Genomic DNA, 22,109 nt, shown 5'->3' with positions numbered 1-22,109 from the left:
TCTCTTATTATTGTTGTTATTATTAACTGTACAGGAGACGTCCCTGGTGGGGACGCTGTCAAGTAAACGATGATGTCATCTTTAGTAGTGCTGCTTTCAGGAACTCCTGCTAACGTAGGACTCAAGAGCCTCCCACACTTTTTATGAGTAATGTCATTGCTTATGTTGGTAAATACACAGTAGTCAACATCATTTACGAAAAGGGTGTGTATATATTTTAATCTTCATGATTATGTGTTAATTTACCTACATTATAAAGAATCCGGCCCTTTTTGGCCACTTAAAATGTGTTTATAGTACCATTATGTTTTACTTGTTTCAATTTCCGCTGGCCCTTTTGGCCAGATCTCTCTTTTGTAAGCTTTGGATAGTGGCCGGATCAATCCAAATATCAATAGTATTGATACGAACGCTGATATTGGTATCGGCTCAATATCAATATTTGCAGTACTGCACAGTAAAATGGTCTGTTAAAAAAGTCTATTAACCTCACTGATAGGGTAAAAACAGCACTGAATTCTTTAAGGGAACAGTAGAAGAAGAATCTCAAAAGACTAACGTTGCAAACAGCACTTTTCTCCCACAGCACATAAACGCAGCACCAGCAGCGCTCGGTTACTCGGTTGCCGCCAGGCTGCCAGTCTGCGTCCGCTGCTGCTGCTGCACATCAAAGCCTGATGAGACACCGAGGAGACGCTGTCAGCCTCCTCCAACCTGCTTCACGTCGAGGCCGCTCGGATGCGGGGTGCTTCATATCTGCGGACGCTTCGAGAAGAAAAAGGAGAAGGAGCAGGTGCACCGAAGTCCCCGCCGCCGAGGTTTCCTCTCTCTGAGTGATTTGGGGGGGCTGTTGTTCGTTGTCACTTCCGGGCGAGCAGTCGGTACCACCGGCAGCTCACATCGCCGGCGGAGGAGGAGAAGAAGAGGAAGTTCGGCAGCATCGATGCTTCGCGCGGGGAGGATGGAGGAGTTTGTCACGGAGGAAGAGGAGCCGTGGTACGACCAGCGGGACCTGGAGCAAGGTAAGCCCACTCCTCCCAACCCCACCCCTTTTCTATTAGCAACCGCTGGCCCCCGGGTGTTCATGCATTTAGAGGTGAGTGGAAAACCGGGAGGAGGTTGCACCTCTTAAAGGCAACTCATGCACGAGTTGGAGCTGCCTGCCCTTCATCTCATCAATTACTCCGATCCTGTCAGCGGTGGTTCGGACAGCAGTCCTCCTGTCAGACTGACTGAATGTCTTCCTCTCATCTCAAGCTGTTTTTCTCTCTCAAATCCATCAGCCCACTTGCTGTGGAGCTGCATGACGTTATTTTGAGTGTATGTTCCTAACAAAAAGGTCAGCACAGTGTGTGCAACAAATCCCCAGAACTTTGTAGATTTTTGAATAAAATGAAAGAAGCAAAGAGCAGCAAAGGCAGCTCAGACTGTTTATTGTTGCTCCTCCTTGCTGCTGTGTGACCAGCCCTGCCAGAAAAATGGCTTTAAAAGGCTGCAGTTTCACTGAGAGTGCGTCTGAGGAGAGCTGTGCTCTGGAAAGCCTGCGTCCTCCTGCAGCAGCATCACCCCATCTCCTGATTACCTGCTGACCCAGAGAGCTAAAGCAGCTTTGTAGCGTCATTGTGCAGCATGCATGGAGAGGCAGGTGGATTTGACTCCCTGTGTGTGTGTCCATCATCAGAATTTCATCTCAGCATTATTCAGCATACAGACTAAAGTCATTAGCCCCCCCAACCCCACTCTGTCCCCATCCCGCAGGCTGATCTGATTAGGGAGCCCCAGACGAAGCCTCCTTAGTGGAGATCAGAGATTTGAGGCTTTTCGGGGTCAGACTGGAAGCGTAATTACCGTCAAGCTCTCACTGTGCCACACAAATACACTGTGTGCACTTTAGAGCCTGGCATCATTTTGCCCCAGAAATGATGCTGCGTTATGCAACTTTTCTGCTGCCGGATCTACTATTTGGTGACACCACCCCCCTCGCCTACCCACCCCCTACCTCTGTGTGGTTATTAGAATCAGGCAAACATGGAAAATGAGTCCTGGCAGATGGTGTGGTTAGTCCTGCAGCTTCATCTGACCTGTGAGGGGGGGCCTGTTGCATGAGGAGTTAGAGTTCAGTCCCTGTGATAAGGATGACTTTCTCAGCAAGGCCTCCTGCACAGAACTCAGAAGTTATATAACAGAAGACTCTCGGCACGTGCCCGCCACAGGGACAGAAGCGGCGCCGTGACTGTGAGGTGCCGTGCGAACTCTCCTCCAACGCCTCTTCCTCAGCTCATTAGCGCTCTCCGGTTCAGGCTGGAGTTTTGCTATCTCTTCTGTCTTGTTGAAGCATGTCCTTGCCTCCCCTCGCTGCGTTTTAGGCGACAGAGAGGATGCACAGCGTGCACAAATGGAGCTTGTTAAATATGTTAGATAAGGCAGAGGTGTTACATGCAAATGAGCCCAATCGGATCTAATCTTTTGGGTTTTACACCTGCAGAACTGCATGCATGCAGGCTTGTGTTTTTATCCTCTGCGTTGGGTTGAAAAAACACTCCATTCACTGCTCAGTAATGGATGTCAGTGCCTCTCTGTCTCCTCCCGTCCCTCCACTCCCCCATGTTTGTTATGAGCTCCAAGTATACAGAGCCAGCAGGATTCTCCTCCTCCTCCTCCTCTTCAGTCCAGCTTGTTTTTATCCACCAGAGGAGAATGAATAATGGATGCTTCACGCTGTGTCAGAAAATATCAGCAACTGTTAAGGTGTTGTCAGAGCTCAGGCTCCTGCTGTGCGCACAACTGCAGGCTTTTATCAGCATGATGTGAAGAGAAACCAATCTGCAAGACAACTATTGTGATCTTTAAAATAAATGCACGGTAATATTTGGTGCCTGTTCTCTTTATCTTGGTTTTCATTAAGTCATCCACAAACAAGCCTGAACAACTGGTTTTAGCCGTAAAGCCCTGAGAGCGAACTCTGCTTATGTCTGTCCTTCTCTCCCATCTCTCGTCAGACCTGCATTTGGCAGCGGAGCTCGGCAAGACCCTCCTGGAACGCAACAAAGAGCTGGAGGACTCTCTGCAGCAGATGTACATCAACAACGAGGAGCAAGTGCAAGAGATTGAGGTGTGCTACTCCTGGGCTGCTGCCTGTCTGTGTTCCTTTCCTACTCAGTTATGGTATAAAGTGAGGGGAAGAAATGGCAGAAAGCAGCACGAGTGTGTGAGAAGAAAAAAACACGTGCAGAATGCGTCAGCCTCTTCACAGCTCAAAATCTGCATGTGGTGTTAGCGACGAGGCTCACCGAGGGTAAAGTAAACACCTGATGAGAGCCTCTGAAAATGTATTCTCAGTCTTAGAGATAGACACACAAAGTCAACGTATCGAATTTTGGCGAAACCTGTATATAAACTCGCTAGCCACTATATTAGGAACACCTTACTAGTACTGAGTTTGTCCCCATTTTCCTTCTGCGCTGTCCTAATTTTTTGTGGTACAAATTTCAAGTCAAGTCAAGTGGCTCTATTGTTATTGCAACCATGTGCAGTGATACAGTACACAGTGAAACGTTCCTCCGAGGCCATGGTGCTACATATGACATATAACAGACAATCTACACAGCACTGCATAAAGTGCAATGTGCAAAAAAACAAAACAAAGACAGTGCAACACCAACCTGAACAGAACGATACAGACACAACACAGTGCATGCACAACAGGGCAATAGAAATGTGCAAAAGACTGAGCATTGTGCAAAAAGCCACTTGGTGTGTGTGTGTGTGTGTGTGTGTGTGTGTGTGTGTGTGTGTGTGTGTGTGTGTGTGTGTGTGTGTGTGTGTGTGTGTGCGTGTGTGTGTGTGTGTGTGTGTGTGTGTGTGTGTGTGTGTGTGTGTTAATCCAGTCACTGAGTGTTCGGGAGTCTGACAGCTCGGGATAAGAAACTGTTTCGCAGTCTAGCAGCGAGGGCCTGATTACTCCGGTATCTCTTGCCCGAAGGCAGCAGGGTGAAGAGTGTGTGTGGGGTGTGTGGGGTCCTCCACAATGCTGTTGGCTTTGCAAATGTACCAAAGTGAGGTGACTGTGGAGCCCATTTAAGTACACTGAACTCAGTGTCATGTTCAAGAAACCAGTTTGAAATGATTAGTTTTGTGACATGGTGTGCTGTCCTGCAGAAGGTGGATACACTGTGGTCATAAAGGGACAAGCATGGGCAACAACAATACTCTGGTGTCTGTGGTGTTTAAACTATACTCAGTGGGAACTTATTAGTGCAGTGTGCAATTTTGTGACCTTGTGTAATTTGTAGCCTCAATTTCTTGTTCTTAGTTGGCAGGAGTGACAGCTGGTGTGCTCTTCTGCTGCTGCAGTGTTCAGAGATGCTCTTCTGCTTACCTTGGTTTTAATAAGTTGCTGTGGACTTTCTATCAGCTTGAAGCTCTATGGCCATTCACCTCTGACCTCTGACATCAACAAGGCATTTTCTCCCAGAGAACTGCCGCTCTTTGTTCTGACCATTCTCTGTAAACCTTTAAGTTAGATTATTAGATGTAGATTTTCCAGTGTTCTGGCTTAGATGTCTCACAGTTTTGACTGACACTACCCACGAGATGAACTTTTAACCCATATGAACCCCTGTGAACTGTAATTGTATAAACGTGTGTATTTGGGTTAGTTTGCATTCTTTAAAGTACTTCTACCCTGTGCTCCCAGGACCAGTCTGTTCTCCAGATGTAAACCATTAAGATCCTCTCATTTTAATTGCAAACATGCGTCTCTTGCAGTACCTGTCCAAGCAGCTGGAAATGTTGCGGGAGATGAACGAGCAGCACGCAAAGGTGTACGAACAGCTGGATGTGACGGCCAGAGAGCTGGAAATCACCAATGAGAAGCTGGTGCTGGAGAGCAAGGCGTCGCAGCAGAAAATAGACAGGTGACCCACAGCTGCTTTGAGCCCACGCTTTCACTATACGTGGTTGGCCTCTGTGGGAAAAGCAGCGAGCCTGATGTAACAGTCACTTCGTAATCAGCTGAAGAATGTGAGCCTTGCTGCGCTGACAGACCACTCCCTCCACCTGAGCAGCTATAATCGGATTTAAATAATCAGGGATTACATTATGTTATGTTGGTTTGTAATGCTGAGTCATTCCAGCATTGAGATAAAGGTATGGTGTAATCAAAATGGAAAAAATCAGTGATCTGTGTGTGTGCATGCCTGCAGGTTAACCAGCACCATGGAGACCCTACAGAGCCAGGTGGACAGTCTCACAGCTCGGGTTGAGGAGCTGCGAACTTTGGAGGAGCTGAGAGTCCGCAGGGAGAAGAAGGAGCGTCGCAAGACCATCCACTCTTTCCCCTGCCTCAAGGAGCTCTGCACTGCTCCGAGGTCACTGAGCGTCAGGAAATGATTGGTGTCTTTGCTGTCTGTAACATAGAGCTAACAGTAACTGTAACATGTCCTTTGTATGCAAAAAAGTATTTCATTTCTTAGTTTTTTTGCATATTTGTCACTTTTTTCCAGATCATCAAACAAATACTAGACAAACATAACCTGAGTAAATGCAAAACATAGTGTTTAAATCATGATTTCATTTATTAAGCGAAAAAGGTATCCAAACCTACACGGCCCTGTGTGAAAAAGTAATTGTTCCTTAAAGCTAATAATCAGTCATTGTCAATGAGTCTTTCACATCTTTGTGAAGGAATTTGGACCCACTTTTCCTTTTTTTAAATTCAGCCACATTAGAGGTTTTTTAGCATAAGCGGCCTGTTTAAGCATATAAATCTGATTGAAGTCCAGGCTTGGCTCCAAAACTTTCACTGCTTGTTTCTTAGCCATTCACAAGTGGACTTGTTGGTGTGCTTCAGGTCATCGTCCTGCTAGATAACCAACCCAGTGAGGCCTTGGTATGGCGAGTGAAACCGAACTTTTTTTCTTTCCAAAAGATGTTGTTAATCACAGTTAATTCCTGACTTAACAAGAGAGGCAGTTACTTTTCCACACAGTGCCAGATAGGCTTCAGTAGCTGTTTCCTTATAAATGATGAAGTCATCATCTAAAAACTGAATTCTGTATTTGTTCAGGTTATCTTGGTCTAGTATTAAAATTAGTTTGATGTAAAACAAAAAAACCAGAAGGACTTGAATGCTTTATCACTGGACTGTATTTATAGTGTGACTGTGCAGTGTTTGTACATGAAATTTGAATGAGATTGGCCACAAACGCAGCTCACTGAGTGTTTTTTTTCCTGTAAGGTATGAGGATGGTTTCCTGCTGGCCAATCCGGGTAGCGTGGACCTGGCCGAGCGACAGCCACTGGATGAGGAGAACGACCGTCTGAGAGACATCGTGTCGTCGCTGCACTCGGCCATGGCTGCAGAGCGGTCCAAGCGGGAGGGTGCAGAGAGGGAGTGTGCTGCTGTGCTGCAGGAGTTTGAGCGCCTGGAGCAGCGTCTCCTAGGAGCAGAAGGATGCCAGCTGCGGGTTCAGGAGTTGGAAGCTGAGCTCCAGGAGATGCAGCAGCTCAGGAAGTCCAGGGTGTGTCTGATTGGTGACATGGAAGACGGCCTAGAGAATCTGCTCAATAACGGCCCTGAGACTGACACTCCAGAGGAGAGCCCAGGGCAGGAGGATGGAGGCGAGGGAGGTGCTGGAGAGGCTGGGCAGCAAGGAGGACCGGTGAGAAAAAGCTGCAGCGACACAGCCCTGAACGCCATCTCAGCTCGTGACGCAACCGGTAGACGGCAGGGGAGCTACGCCCTCCACGCCAATGGCGTGCGCAAACGGGGCATGTCCATCCTGCGGGAGGTGGACGAACAGTACCACGCGCTGCTGGAGAAGTACGAGGAGCTGCTGGGGAAGTGCAGGCGTCACGAAGAGAGCCTGTGCCACGCAGGGGTGCAGACCTCGCGCCCCGTCTCCAGGGATCCCTCCATGAAGGAGTACAACATGGCCGCCGCGGGGCCTTCCACCTCCGGAGACGTCGTGATCGCCGCCGCCCCTCCTACACCCCCTCAGACTCCCTCCACCCCTGAAGCCCTGGAGGGGATCAGCAGGCAGGTGGAGCAGGTGGACAAACGGCTGAGCCAGAACACGCCAGAGTACAAGGCGCTGTTCAAGGAGATCTTCTCCCGACTGCAGAAGACAAAGAGCGACATGAACACGAGGAAGAGCAGAAAGACTAACAAGTGAGGCAGAAGCATTTCACTACATATCGTACTGTGTATGACTGTGTACGTGACAAATAAAATTTGAATTTGAATTTGATGAGATACTACAAACATCTCAGTTTACCAAACTGTTTAAAGGCTTCTCATTTAACCGTTTGGACACCCTTCACTGCTGTATCCTGTTTCACATGAAACTGCCAAAGGGATGGAATGCTTCTCCTGACTGTAACTGACAAACTATCTGAACGGAGGGTTTTGTTGTGACGTCGTTTGTAACTGATGCTAAAAAAAAAAAAAGATAAACACTGAAGCCAAATAACAGGCCAACTTTCAGAAGCTTTAAAACTTGCAGCATTTACAGCATGCATCTGGCTGATAACACAAAAAAAGCTAAATCTGTCTTTGAGAAACAGGAATCGCAAGCTTTTGAATGGCTCAATGAGCTTAAAGCTTTTTGAACTCACCGGATAGCACAAAAGTGTACCTCCTGAACAGGCAGCGATGCTTCTGCATCTTTTTCAGGGATTTATTTCATCATTTCCACACTGTGCTGTCACATGATCCAACTTGTTCCTGTAATAGGCTGTTTTAATGTTTCCTGTTGATTAAAATAACTACTGCATCAACCATGTTCTCCTTTTTTGTTTTTCTTTAAACCTCTGCCAAGGTGGTTTAAATACATGTTTTTGTTACTGCTTGCATGTGTGCTGCCAGTCTGTCTGTAAATGCAACAGCTCGGAAAGTTTTGAATGAATTCTGATAAAACAGATCCATCAAGCTCAACTTTATGATTTATTAAAAATCAACAAAAAGCCTTGTAACTTAGAAACTACGATTCTTAACATGTACAAAGTAGCCTGTAAAGATTTCTAACGTGTCACATTTGACCTCTGACCTCTCCTTCAAGGGCAGTAGATGATCCAAAAGTCAAAGTGATAATACTATTAGCCGATTTTTTTCTTACTGCCATTATTTGCATCGACAGCATATCCCCAATGATATATGAGGATTGTAAATATCATGGTACTTTGGACCTCTGACCTCTTCTTCGAGGTCAAACTTTTAAAAATAAGACATGTTAAGAAACCCTGCTTAAAACTCTGCTGCCTTTGTTTGTACAGTGGGGCAAAAAAGTATTTAGTCAGCCACCGATTGTGCAAGTTCCCCCACCTAAAATGATGACAGAGGTCAGTAATTTGCACCAGAGGTACACTTCAACTGTCAGAGACAGAATGTGAAAAAAAAATCCATGAATCCACATGGTAGGATTTGTAAAGAATTTATTCGTAAATCAGGGTGGAAAATAAGTATTTGGTCAATAACAAAAATACAACTCAATACTTTGTAACATAACCTTTGTTGGCAATAACAGAGGTCAAACGTTTACTATAGGTCTTTACCAGGTTTGCACACACAGTAGCTGGTATTTTGGCCCATTCCTCCATGCAGATCTTCTCGAGAGCAGTGATGTTTTGGGGCTGTCGCCGAGCAACACGGACTTTCAACTCCCGCCACAGATTTTCTATGGGGTTGAGGTCTGGAGACTGGCTAGGCCACTCCAGGACTTTCAAATGCTTCTTACGGAGCCACTCCTTTGTTGCCCGGGCGGTGTGTTTTGGATCATTGTCATGTTGGAAGACCCAGCCTCGTTTCATCTTCAAAGTTCTCACTGATGGAAGGAGGTTTTGGCTCAAAATCTCACGATACATGGCCCCATTCATTCTGTCCTTAACACGGATCAGTCGTCCTGTCCCCTTGGCAGAAAAACAGCCCCATAGCATGATGTTTCCACCCCCATGCTTCACAGTAGGTATGGTGTTCTTGGGATGCGACTCAGTATTCTTCTTCCTCCAAACACGACGAGTTGAGTTTATACCAAAAAGTTCTACTTTGGTTTCATCTGACCACATGACATTCTCCCAATCCTCTGCTGTATCATCCATGTGCTCTCTGGCAAACTTCAGACGGGCCTGGACATGCGCTGGCTTCAGCAGCGGAACACGTCTGGCACCGGAGTTTGGAGTCTGACTGTTTGAGGCTGTGGACAGGTGTCTTTTATACAGATGATGAGTTCAAACAGGTGCCATTCATACAGGTAACGAGTGGGGGACAGAAAAGCTTCTTACAGAAGACGTTACAGGTCTGTGAGAGCCAGAGATTTTCCTTGTTTGAGGTGACCAAATACTTATTTTCTACCCTAATTTACGAATAAATTCTTTACAAATCCTACCATGTGAATTCATGGATTTTTTTTCCACATTCTGTCTCTGACAGTTGAAGTGTACCTCTGGTGCAAATTACTGACCTCTGTCATCATTTTAGGTGGGGGAACTTGCACAATCGGTGGCTGACTAAATACTTTTTTGCCCCACTGTACTGCTAACATTTAGGAATGATACTGGTAAACAGGGACTCTAAATAACACAATTTGTATACAAATATGTCTCGTTTGACCTATGACCTCACTTTGGCATTTTACATCTGCCTCTCTTTCAGCTTGAGCCCAACATCTGTTAGATTCTTAAAGAAAGTACTGTCAAGACAAATAATGAATCCACATAAATAATTAGTAATTATTCTCAGGATGATGTAATTACAAAAGCCTGCCCTAGGCACTTGTTTTTACTGCACTACAAACCTCTTAAAGTACATTTACAAAGAACAAAGACAACAAAGTGAATATATACAAAATGCAGCACTATTACCTTTCAAGTAAATACTGCCCAGAGAGCGAGTTTCTTGGCAGAGGTTTGAGCTCTGAGTGCTTCTTTGTTTTGCTAATAGTTGCAAAAGTGCTCATGAAGGAAGTTTGTTTGGTAATAACCCTGAATAAAACACGACACACACACACACACACACCCAGTCTGAACACTTTAATGTGAACACAGATCAGTAAACTGTAGGGTAATACAAATAGCACACATCGAGTCTCACTCAACCCACAGAGGAAAAACATCAGTCCACGGCACGAGAGCTGAACGAAGCTTGACGGGCTTCACTCGGATACTTATGGAGTGTATTAAAAAAAAAAAAAAAAAAAAAAAAAAAAAAAAAGGAAAAACACTTTCATATGGCAGGATGTGTTAACCATCAGTGTCTGGTTAAAGGACTCGCGTCTCTATTCTGGTTCATAAGTCAATTATAGACGATTCTGAGCTCTGTCGAGTCAGCAGAGGCGGCGCGTGGCCGGTCGGGAGAGTCTGGAGGCACAGTCAGCAGTGGTAATCTTTAACTTGAGCAATACGAGGTGAGCGGTTTAACAGTTTTCTGCGGTGTTCGGTTCAATAGGGAACTGAGGTAACGCGCTAGAATTGATGTCCTCAGGAACATAAGAGGAGACTGGGTGATATAAAGCCATTAGTACAACCCGGACTCTTAGATTTAGAGTTCATTTATTAGATTTGAAGAAACCTACAAAGTACTGAAATGAAGGTGTTGGTGAATAAAGCTGATATGATTGACACCCTGAAACAAGGAGACTAGCATGTCCTCAGTCCTGATTCCCTGTCAATGTAATACAAAATCTGTTAAAACAGGCTCACACGATGGTCTGGCAAATATAATATTTAATAGTAAGAAGGCAACTGGCTCAACTAGGCTGTCTATTTTTTTTTTTTTTTATTTACTTGTTAAGGCCACGCGGCTGCTAAAAAACAAAATAAAACCTGCCAAAATACCCTGATCAGGAAAAAAATAAAAAAAAGAACAAACAGCCACAGCTAAAGCGAGGGAATGCAAGGGGGTTAGAGGTAACTGCTTTCCCTCTTCTCTCAGCAGAATTTGCTGGCTGTTCGACTATCTGGAAAAAAGAAGTGGCCTGAATTCCAAATAATTTAACAAGACCCAACTACAAATAATCTGCTCAAAGGCTTTAGGCGGGCTGTGTCCAAGATTTGTGTCCAGCAATTACTGCTCAGTGACCGTACAGCGATCGTGTGCACGCAGCACTTTAGCTTCCTGTACAATTCTTTCCAAGGCAGATCGTGGTAATCGTACAAAACAATGTGAAAAAGAGAGAAAAGAAAGGAAGGAAAAAAGTGATAGGAATCAAATTTGCTTGTTAACAGATGCTTTTTTTTTTTTTTTTCCTTTTTTATAAACAAACTGTAACCAAAAATCTGGATAATGAACACCATTTACTTTCTCCGGGTTTTTTTTAAGATGTCATTCTTGTAATAAAGGCTGGTGCAAACAAAAATCAATCAGCGTTGCTATGGGAGGAATGATGAAGTGATTGGAATTTAGAAGAAAAGGAAAATAGATGGAACCGCAGGAGAGGAGTGAGCAAGCTGATGGACGGAGAGAGCAAAAGACTGAAACAATCCAATATCCAGGGGGAGGTGGGAATGATGGCAAGAAAAAAAGAAAAGCGGAAACAAAGCAGAGGAAGACATTGGTGGACCAGCGAGCGAGTGTGGGAAGGGGGGAAAAAAAAATCAAAAAAATCAGTCCTTCCAATCCTTCTTGATAGCGAGGCTCCATTCCCAAGACAGGTGATCGTTTTTGTCGTCATCGGTGAACTTGGACTTGATATGGTAGGTGCCGCGGGCCAGCATCCCTTTTGGGGCTTCCTCCATTGTGGTGAGGAACTCGTAGTCCTCGTTTGGTCTGGGGCCGTAGCTGCCCACCATGTAATCAGACTTGTCAACTGCACATCACAGAGGGAAAGAAAAAGGAGAACTTTAGGATCAAGAGGCAGACTCACTAGTTTTTATTTTGTTTTGCCTTTTGTTTTTAAGTCAGTTTAGCTCCAGCATGGATTTTTATCATATGAAAATGGTTATAGTTTTAGTTTCATTGTTTTTTAATAATTACTGTATGGTGACCATGTATGAGAGGCAAGGTTTAGGAAAATCAGTACAGCTTTATAAAAAAAAAAAAAAACAAAAAAAAAACAGCAGAGTGAGATGATTTGAGCAGGCTCACCTTTAACTCCTTTCCTGAAAGTTTGCTGCATGTACTTCAGGCCTGACACGATCTCTTTGTTGACCTGCAGAAGGCAACAAGAGTTAAATTCCTCTGAAAAGCCTCTGACGATAATGATAGTGCTCTGCAGACTGCAGTTACATCTCCAGCAGTGCTGTAACAACAACACTGCGACGTAAACAGAGCGCAGTGGCGAGTGTGACAAACACCAGACTCTCACCTTGAAGCAGATCTTTATTCTGTACTCAACTCCCTCCTTCATCGGAAACGGGTTCTTCCTGAAGCCTTCCAGGTCCCCTGGCAGAAAGCAACACAGCAGGGACAGAAGAGTCAGATTCTTTCCACTTTGACAATAAATAAATAAATAAATAAATAAATATATATATAGCAGGCTGATAAACAGTTCCCGTGGATTTTGGGGTTTCAACACCCTGTAGTAAGAATAATGACCACCAGGGGGAACAATGTCACAAGTGAGCCTCTGCTCTGCTGGAGGGGGCTGAAGTTTCAGGAAATGGCTCATTAACGCGGACACATAGGAATCAAGTCGACACCGATTAGTGAACTAATGACCCAGCAGGCCTATGACCCCCACCACACACACACACACACACACACACACACACACACACACACACACACACACACACACACACACACACACACACACACACACACACACACACACCAATGAGACTTGTATGCCAGCCTCACTTCTGCTCACTTATTTTAGATTTCTAGTTTCTAAACTAAAATCGGCACGGACACACCTGCTCTACTTACCAGTCAGATCGAGGACCAGATTGTTTGGAGCCGTATCGCACACCAGAATCATCTTCGTCACCTGGACGTTGGGGACAGTGGGATCTAAGACAAGAAGAAGAAGTCACGCAATTAAAAACATCGTCACAGTATAGCAGGAGATAGAAAATCTCATTAGTTTGAATAAAACAACAGAAAAATGCTCAGGGGAGGTGTTACGTACACACACATCCATTTGTGTGTATATAACTACTCGAACACTCACTCTACGTTGCATTTAATTTCAGTGAAATTTGTCTAAAACATTAAACGCTCGTATCTGGCGAGTTAGAAACGCCATAACAATCTCTGCTTTTCAAGCTCTTGAACTGAAATTGTACTCCGGAAAGGATTTGCTTTACTTTGCACACGTGGAGTTGCTCTACTTTCATGAATACTGTGCTAAAATTAGTAATTTAAAGCCTTTTAACTAACAAAGATTTCAGATCAACAGTACCAGCATGCTGTATGACAGTAAATCTGTATATTTTTAAACAGATTTCTTTGCTGAGAATATAACTCAATGGCAAAAATACAGGAAAGAGTCTGTCTGAGCTGTTAATGACTAGTTTCTGACTCATCAGCTCAGTTTTCAATATTCTAACTGTTTCCACAACAAATTCCTGGCCTTGTGATACGCCGTGCTATTGGTAGGACAAACATGTTGAGCAACAACGTTGGCAGGTTTATTAAAGAATGACTTTAACATACTTTTGTCATGTCGTCACTACACAGGTTTTAATCATAAATTTAAAAAAGGCACAAGCTAAATCCACAAGAAAAAACACTCCAACTCTTCTTGAAATCAACGCGTATTTAAGCTTATTGACGTATGTTAATTAACATCAACACACCAACGACTACAGCAGCTGCGTTTCCCAGCAGCGCCTCCTTGTACTTGCGCAGGCTCTCGTCATCTTGGTCCAGCTCCTGGATCTCCTTCAAGCTCTTCTGGGCGGGGGGTTTGTAGTTGACAGAAGAGTCGCTCTCATCATTGGCTGCTGCGATCGCTGCCAGCTCCTCTGGTGTGGGCTCGTGCTCTGCCATGGTGTGCTAATTGCAGCAGGAAACATTGACAGAAGAGAGAGGAAGGGTTAGATGACAGGAAAGTAGAGTAATACACTTTGACCAACAGAGGTTCGCACCACAGACTGCTTCTCCTTTTCACTCTTGCTACGAAGCAAAGTAGCGACGGGCTGTTTAAGACTTCCAGCTGCTGGGATTCATTATCCTGAGGGATAACAAACTTTGACCTGGGCGCAGCACTCTAAAGCTGCAGGTCATGTAGGAAGAAACAGCCTATTCTACTGCTTTAATAGTTCACATGCTGAAAGACAAAGTAATGGCATCTGCTCTGCAAAAACTTTCACTTCAGAGCAACTTCCCTGTTCAAACAGAGTGACAAGAGGAACAATCCACAGAGCTCGTGTGCACTATTTTCTTCATTAACAGGCAGCTGGCAACAGGTCAGCTATATTGAAATAAACCAAAGATGAGTCAGTTTTGTGCCTTGCGGGCACCTTTCACATTATTTTGACAAGAGCCCAGCCACTTCCAAAGCCCCTTTGTTTATTCAACACCTCAACACAGACTTGCACATATGCACACACCCTAGCAGACACGAGCCAAGACACATGACACTCTAACCCTCGCAGTCTACTTGGCGGACCAGCCAGTTTCCCTGATGTCGCAGCGATGACATACAGCAGAGGTTGGTGGTCTAAGAAGCTGATGGTTATCTGAGCTCCATGCTGTCCTAGTCTCTCCGGCTCAACAGCAAGTAAAAAACAGCAATGCGCGCGTGGCCGTTTACACCCAGCTGTGCTCTCACAACCACTCTTACTGCTAATTGCCAGTGATTCTGAGCAGGCAACAGCACAGTAACACAATGAGACCTTGGACAACAAACCTGCTCTAGTTATGCAATTTATAACATCTGGTGCACAAATGCTGGGCAAAGCCTGCACAGTGCTGTTCAACACATGCAGCTGGATGATGGTACTGTGTAACACTTGCGTGAGGTCTGTTCTGCAAGCACAACAAGATGAGAACAGAACCTGCAGTCATCAACAAACTGATAGCACTTTTCTACTCTTATCGACCACTGAAGCCTCACGTACAGTGCAAACCACAGTCGCAGTCATACAGTGCTTTATCGACTTGAAGCAGTTGATTTATCACACATAGAAAGCAAGAAGGCAGAGACCTGCAACGGAAACACAAAGACCAGCTTTCATGCACTTTGCCCTTTGAGGCGAATCTCAAAGCAACTCTAAACTTCTAACAAAATTAGAAGAAGTGACACTACTTACTGTCAAATAATGAGGCAACACAGCAGAAAGCTCTTTCTGGTCAGCGACAATTATTTATTAATCTGCAGGTGTTGCCCTGTCTTGCCATGAACAGAACATTCCTCCTAGCTAGCGAGCAGCTACACCCTCAAATGTCTCATCCTGCGTGTTTGCATGTTGAAAGAACTTCCTGTACTGCGCTGAATTTAACCATGCATCAACACGGGCCACACGTATCACTGTTTTAAACTGTGCAAAAATGTGCAGTATTGCATTAAACTGAAAGAGGAAGATTAGAGCACCAACTTCTTCTCCTTTAAACTCTTAGTTACACATGCTACAAAGATGCAGGCAGTGACTAACACCTCAGCTTCTTTTTCTTTTGTACTGTTGCAAATCAGGTTAACCCGGGAGGTAATGACACAATGAACGGGTACAGGCGAGCTAACAAATGCGGATAAAGCAAACGCACAAGAACCCACCAGACAAACAACCCTTAAGTGGCGACAGCTTACGAGGCCAGTTTCACCTGCTCAGTACAGGTTGTTACCCTCGGCAGCAGAATACAGCTGACACAACCTCACCCATTGCAGCAAATCACACTCAGCAAATGAACAGTGTTGAAAAAAACAAAACTGGTTTGTTGATCCGCCTAACCCTCTGCTCTGCTCTATTTTGCCTCCATATACTGTTGGGCATTAGCCAAGCAGGAACTGAGAATGCAGCACAGTTTGTTTTTTTTGTTTTCCCCAAATTGGGCCTCTATGCTCCCATAAAAGCACAAATTCCTCTTATCCCAATAGCTTGCTGGTTTGGCCTGTCAGCTGTGTGAGTGTTTCCTGGTCAAAAAGACAGGGAGAAAGAGACGGAGAAGAAAATCAGACCAGATATCACAGTGATGTGTCATATCATTCTTCAAGGCACAGGTTGTTTTTCTCGCTTCCTCTTCTCGACTTTCAATGCACTCCTTGTGACGGCTGTGCAGCGAGCAGCATTGTGACTGCAGCATACCAAACTGTCACACAGCAGGAAGTGCTCAGTCACAGAGAACTGGCATGTTTCTCTACTGGAAACTATTCTGAAAATCTCAAGTCAAAACTTCTCTGTCCTAAATCTCAGCTGTTAGTGTATAAAAATTATTATTTTTTGACTGGATCAGTACCTCACCTCCAAGATGAAAGTATGGCTGAATCTAATAACTATATACTATTCAGTTAGTGATTCTAAACCACTAGGTAAGTCACAAAGCAAACCTTGAACTGAGCTTCTACACCGTTGGCATTTTGAAACCGCAAATTTTTACATCGCAACGGAGACGCGCCAAGCTTTACTCTCCTTTTTTGACTCCAATGGGGGCCGAAATACAACAAAATGATTCTATTCTATTCAACCAGAGCTAAAACTAGACTGAGATCATAAAATCATCAAGACAGGTCATAAAATCAGAACATGGTTTAATTGCTTTAATTGTTGTACAGCGCTTTGTGAGCTCTATATAAAGAAGCTTTACTAAGAACACATGAAAAGCAGGTTTGCTTATGGCATTGCTGGCACAAGTAAGCATGCAGGGTTAAGACACTTCCTGCTTCCATTTTCATGCTTGGAAAACGGAAGCCAGTGTGTCCATCTTTTGTATACAGTGTACGATTGGATAACATTTTCCCAGAAAAACATGATTATGGTGCACAAAGAAACAGTTTCCAAATTTGTCTCTAATGATACTAAGCCTGGTAATGACTAGACTGACGTGAAATACAATCACCATAATAAATGCAGGCAGTCATTTCTGAACTGTAAAACTGCAGGGCATCTGATGAAGTTATTCCAGTGCATCGAGCCACATTTACCAACATAAGCACCAAGAAATTATAGATACGGCTGTTCTAAGTGTGGCAGACAGCCACATCACTTCAAGCTACCATCTTAATCAAGTGTGAAATTGTTGATTCAGCATATTTTTAAAGAGAGCCCTTTCCCCCCTCGCTCAATCCATGTGGCTTGTGGCTAAGCAGCTACATACTGAGCTGACAGGAAAAGGCCCCGTCATTGTTCTGCCTGCTGGGAATCAACACAGAGGTCATGAGATCGTGTAAACCCACACTGGGATGTGCTGCTGGACTTCTCCTTTTCAGTGTCCCAACCTTCACCTGTGCTACTTTCTCCTTACAGGTGATAATCTCGCCGCTTGGCTGGACTAAGCAGCACAAATTTACAAACATACCAGGCTTGGCAGGAGTTGAGGCTTGAGATTAGTCTTGCTCCCTAGCAACACTGCTGAGCAATAAGAAAAGGTGGGATTATGGATCACAAGGCATTCGGGGCCAGGAGAGGAAAGTGTTTGTGTGGAAGTGTCGCTGGTGACGCACCACGAAGCTCTCCTGCTGAAACATTAGTGACTGTGGCAAGTTATTGAGGTTAAGGAGGCACCAGGTAATCCCTGTGGGATGACACAAGAGCTACAGGTGTTATTAATATATGTGTGTGAGTGTTCATAAGGGTAATGAACTAGATATTATATTACTGAAACATCCATACAATGAAAGCAAACTTGTGGTTCTTGTGTTTGTCCTCATCTTTCAGGTTGCATATTGTTGTTATTGAATATCTACTTTTAACCATTAATGAGGTGAATAAAAAAAGTTATTCTTTCATATGCCACATCCCCTGGACAGAAATACTAGAAAACAAATTTTATAGAGTTTTTAAATCAAAGTTAAAGTCAACTTTTTATTCTCTACTAAAATACTGAGCATTATTTCGATAGTAAATAGAGATTAGAAGTGATGTATTCTGTATTTCCCTGGTTTACTTTCATTAAGCACCATGAACGGCATTATTTAAAAATTAAAATGTAACATTTATTATATATTTATAGAATATCTAATATATATATAAAAAAATAATAAAACATGGTTATGAGTTTAATCTACTAAAATTACTTAGATTTAACCTGGGTTTTTAGATCATGGAAAGTCAGGGTTCACAAAGAATTTTCTTTAGTTGTTGTTGGCATTTATTTTGATTTGCTGTTTGAGCATATTGGCATAATGTGGTTGGTGCTGGCATCACCTAACCAATCCTAAATATGGGATTAGAGCTACAGACTTCTAACAACAAACTGTAATCCTGAGAAAACATGAGGAAGTAAAAGACAAAACCCAAACGAATCCCAGCAACTGCAACAACAAAGTCTCAATAGATGCGACTCTAAATACAATCACGTATTCTATTCAATTTGTAGGCTGTGTAGGTATATCATTTTGATGTCCAAGACAGTTTTAGCCTTATTTAGTCTCAGGAGTGAGCACTTCAAAGGTATGCCTATAGATATAAAAGGTCAACAAGTGTGCTACAAGCCTTTGGAGCATCTGTTAAAAGGACTGTGACTACACAAAGCATATGTAGCAATAAAATTGCTTAGAAATAATTTGCAGAAAGCAGGAACAAAAAAAAAAAAAAAAAAAAAAAAAAGGACATAATAGTTTCCTCTGTAGAGAATCAAACATTTACTGATGCCGTTCAAAGAAAGCCAAAGGGCTTACACACACATTTTAGGGTCCATCTCACTGTCTGCACTCAAAGGTTGATCGCTCATTTATTATCTGCTTTAAGGTGTCTGAAGATCCAGCATAAACTATCACGACAACAACAGGTTAATGTAGAGGTTTACCCCTGAGGCTACCTGGATAAGCCAGTTACCATCCCTCACAGTCCAGCCCTCTGGCCGTGGAAGATTTGATGTAATCTTATGAGCTCCGTTTAGAGCCACTGGTAATGCAATAGATGCTGCTGTTCAGGTTCTTCACTGCAGGCAAAGGGCAATGGAGCGGAGGGGGGAGGGGGACAACAAACAGCATATCACAGGCTGGAGTAAAGGCAAAAGAGAGCTGCAAACTGGAAAACCCTGAATGCACGCAGGTTCAGCAACAACTCATATTTGTTAAGAATACTTTTTATTAGCCAGGTTTTCCAGTGATTAGGCACATACAGCAGCCAGGTGCAGGACAAAGTAAACCAATATGGGAAGCCTGCTTTACTGATAAATCAAAAAGTGGAAGTATTATCGCTGATAACTTACAGTCTGAATTTGTTTCATGGAATAAAGCACACGTTTACCTCAGAGACAAGAACAGGACATGAACAGCGCTTTACTAGACCTTTATGAGGTGACATTTAGCTCCTGGCCTTAACTCTATTCTAGAAAGTGATGCTTTGATCCTCTCAGCTCTCTGTGTTCTTGCTCTTTCATGCAGCTCTCAGTGCACATAAGCCCTTTGGAGTCGTTCAATTTTACCTACACAATCTCTCTACAGTTGCACTTTGCTTTAGCGGTGACTTCTCTGATTTGGGTGCGCCACAAAAATCCTAATCATCAAATCAGCAGATTGGGATTTGATTCGAAATGAACTACCCTGCAATGACTGTAATGGAAAGGGGTGCTGCTGTAAGACCACATCCTGTATCCACCGTCTCTGTAGTTCAACATTTTTTTTTTCATGCATACAGATCGAGAATATTTCACATGTATCAGATAATGTAACTATTATATCGTTCCGCTGTTATCTTGCTGTCATTTTAAGCTTTTTTTTTTTATTTATCTCAGTAGAAAATTGTGCACTTAGCACAATGACTGCAAAGAGCAGCGCTTTGGTGGCATGAATTAAGACCTGCACCACACACCACATGAAAATACCTTTCTGCTGTGCATCTGAGTAATGCAGAGCCCCCATGTTTGATGAAACTGATTCAGCCCGCAGCACATGTCTTCAAATAAGGAAGCCTTGCACCTCAGGCAGCAACTGAACCATTTTGTCTATCAAGAAATTACTGCAAGCTTCCTTTTTCAGGCGGGCTTGATGATTCATATCCTTTAACGTGCTAACCACAGCACTGCACAACTCATCTTCTTCAAGCTAACCTGGGGGCCTAACTTAATCCAAGCTAAGCATTTTTTTAATGATAGAAATGCTAGAAGGCCTGCTCCTGAAGCCTCTAAAAAAAGAAGAAAAAAAACATGATAGGTTCAATCAAGTTGTAGGGGCAGTGCTAACATGCCAAATCTTTGAGGAAGTGCTGTAGAGCTGATGCAATCCAGAGGAACCCAACCCTAACAAATATAGACAAGTGGGTAGGATAAAAACAGAAATGCAATGAGATAAGGAGTGGAGGAGTATGCAGGGACACTGGTAAATCGGTTTAACATGTGCTAATGAATAAAAGACTAAAATGTCACAGAAAGGGTTTAAATCCATGGTCAATGAGCAGCAGAAAGAACAGGAGTGGCTGTGAGAGAACAGAAAAGCAAAACATGTCTTCATCCCCAAGAAGGCCCAGGATAAATAGGAAGCTTTAAAAATAGCCGGTGAGAAATCCCTTCGAACAGCAGCAGGAAGCTAAGCGTGAATGGGAGAGCCAAGGCGCCAGCCACGCTGAAAGGTCAGGGCTTTGCGCTGCTACGCTGGCTAAGAAAGTCCACTAGAAAAGTGTGGCACATGGAGAAAAACAATGATTTGGTTAAAATCTCTTTTGTTATGTAAACTGAGAAGGGCAAATGCATCATCAACTTTACTTTGTCAGTTCATAGAAATATGCTCCAGCCATTTTTGCAGTTCAGGCCTGTGGTTTTGACCCTTGCACTCTTCACTGTGAGTTGCTGGAACATGTTTGAAGATTATAGCAGTGTCAGGAAAGCACACCAAAAATGTTAAGTACCGACCCTAAATGGGTCTTTCTCCTTTCTTTTCTAAACCTCTGTAGGCCTCTCCTCACACCAGAGGAAATAAACTGCTGCAAGACACATCCGCCCGCCACTGGAAGCTCGCAACATTTTAAATATGAGGTGAAGCAAGTGAACAATTCACGGCAGAAGTTGATTAAACAGAAGGTTCTCGACCTTCTATAAGAAAAGAAGGGGCCAAAAAATCCTCTACTTATCATGCACACACATATACAGGAAGGAAAGGGAGGCTTCACGGTTTGTGTGATCACGCTGAGAAATCACTTGCCAGCCATTCAGCCAAAAGCACACAGCTTAACTATCACACCCAAAGTGCTCAAGAAGTTACTCGATCTTGGCAGATTTGATCGACATGCTCTGATTAATTGTTTGCAAGTAAAAAACAAAAAAAGCCAAAATGGTGGCTGCTTCAAGTGTAAGCTAATTCAAATTAAAAGACAGATGAGTTCCAGGAAGTGGCTGAAAAATGTTCCTCATATAAAGGACATGATCATGAAGAATGTGTTAAAGCAGACTAAACTACTAATTTGAACAAATCCCCTACTTTACTGGTCAGTGCAATCACTTTATGTGTGTGCTTTTAACAGCAACGGGTGACATTTCGTTACTTAATAGCCCCAACCCTCTCAGCTCAGATCGGGTTCAACACCCGGAAATTCACAACTAACCGACGGCTTCGAACAACCTTACAGTGACTTCGCTGTAATTTTAAGAAAACGACATTAGTGCAACTACGGGAGTATAACATGCTATTAAAAAGTAGTTCCTTAACTACAGTAAGCGATTATTTGGTAAACATTTTTTCTATAATTCAGGTTCAAGCGGTAAGTTAGCCGTTTTTTTTTCCTTTTTTCTTAGCAAGTAATCGATAGAAATTTGCCGGAGCAGCTTAAGGACGTATATTAACGCACATTTAACAGAATAAAATACATTATAAGAAGACTTAAGTGGGTGTTTTATCTACTCTTACCGTTTTACTTGTGGTTGGCTGGAAACGTCTCCTGTGAATGGGAGTGCAGTGAAGCGGCAGAGGAAAATCTGAGCCCGGTGCCGCTGACGGGCACAATGTCCGGTATGCCACCTTCAAAATAAAGGGCGACAAAAAAAACACATTTTTAAAAACGTAGCCCCAGCTGCACGCAGTATAGATACAATACATTTTAAAAATAGAAAATATCCACAACAAAGTATTTTTTAAGCT

At 43.5% G+C, this 22,109-nt stretch overlaps 2 protein-coding genes across 3 annotated transcripts; one reads left to right on the top strand and one right to left on the bottom strand.

The window, feature by feature from the left end:
- The first annotated feature begins 602 nt into the window (after positions 1 to 602).
- On the top strand, positions 603 to 7,779 carry cdr2l (cerebellar degeneration-related protein 2-like). Its single transcript, XM_004560671.3, has 5 exons — positions 603 to 1,022; positions 3,000 to 3,112; positions 4,768 to 4,916; positions 5,205 to 5,369; positions 6,239 to 7,779. Exons 1-5 carry the CDS (start codon positions 944 to 946, stop codon positions 7,173 to 7,175), a joined length of 1,443 nt encoding a protein of 480 aa, XP_004560728.2. The 5' UTR covers positions 603 to 943; the 3' UTR covers positions 7,176 to 7,779.
- Positions 7,780 to 10,011: 2,232 nt separating this feature from the next.
- arhgdia (Rho GDP dissociation inhibitor (GDI) alpha) lies at positions 10,012 to 21,989 on the bottom strand. Of its 2 annotated transcripts, none has more exons than XM_004560674.5 (6): positions 21,879 to 21,989; positions 13,735 to 13,933; positions 12,863 to 12,946; positions 12,300 to 12,376; positions 12,080 to 12,143; positions 10,012 to 11,801 (listed from the first exon to the last, which is right to left on the bottom strand). In XM_004560674.5, the coding sequence occupies exons 2-6, from the start codon at positions 13,925 to 13,927 to the stop codon at positions 11,599 to 11,601; spliced, it is 621 nt and encodes a 206-aa protein (XP_004560731.1). In that variant the 5' UTR covers positions 13,928 to 13,933; positions 21,879 to 21,989; the 3' UTR covers positions 10,012 to 11,598. The 2 variants fall into 2 exon arrangements, with proteins under 2 accessions (XP_004560731.1, XP_004560732.1); XM_004560675.5 differs by lacking the exon at positions 21,879 to 21,989 and adding an exon at positions 15,193 to 15,320.
- Between the last annotated feature and the right edge of the window lie 120 nt (positions 21,990 to 22,109).

Source organism: Maylandia zebra, linkage group LG4 (assembly GCF_041146795.1).
Source record: "Maylandia zebra isolate NMK-2024a linkage group LG4, Mzebra_GT3a, whole genome shotgun sequence".
Lineage (NCBI taxonomy): Eukaryota > Metazoa > Chordata > Actinopteri > Cichliformes > Cichlidae > Maylandia > Maylandia zebra.
The sequence above is the reverse complement of the archived record's forward strand: the minus strand, read 5'-3'. Positions and strand labels throughout refer to the sequence as shown.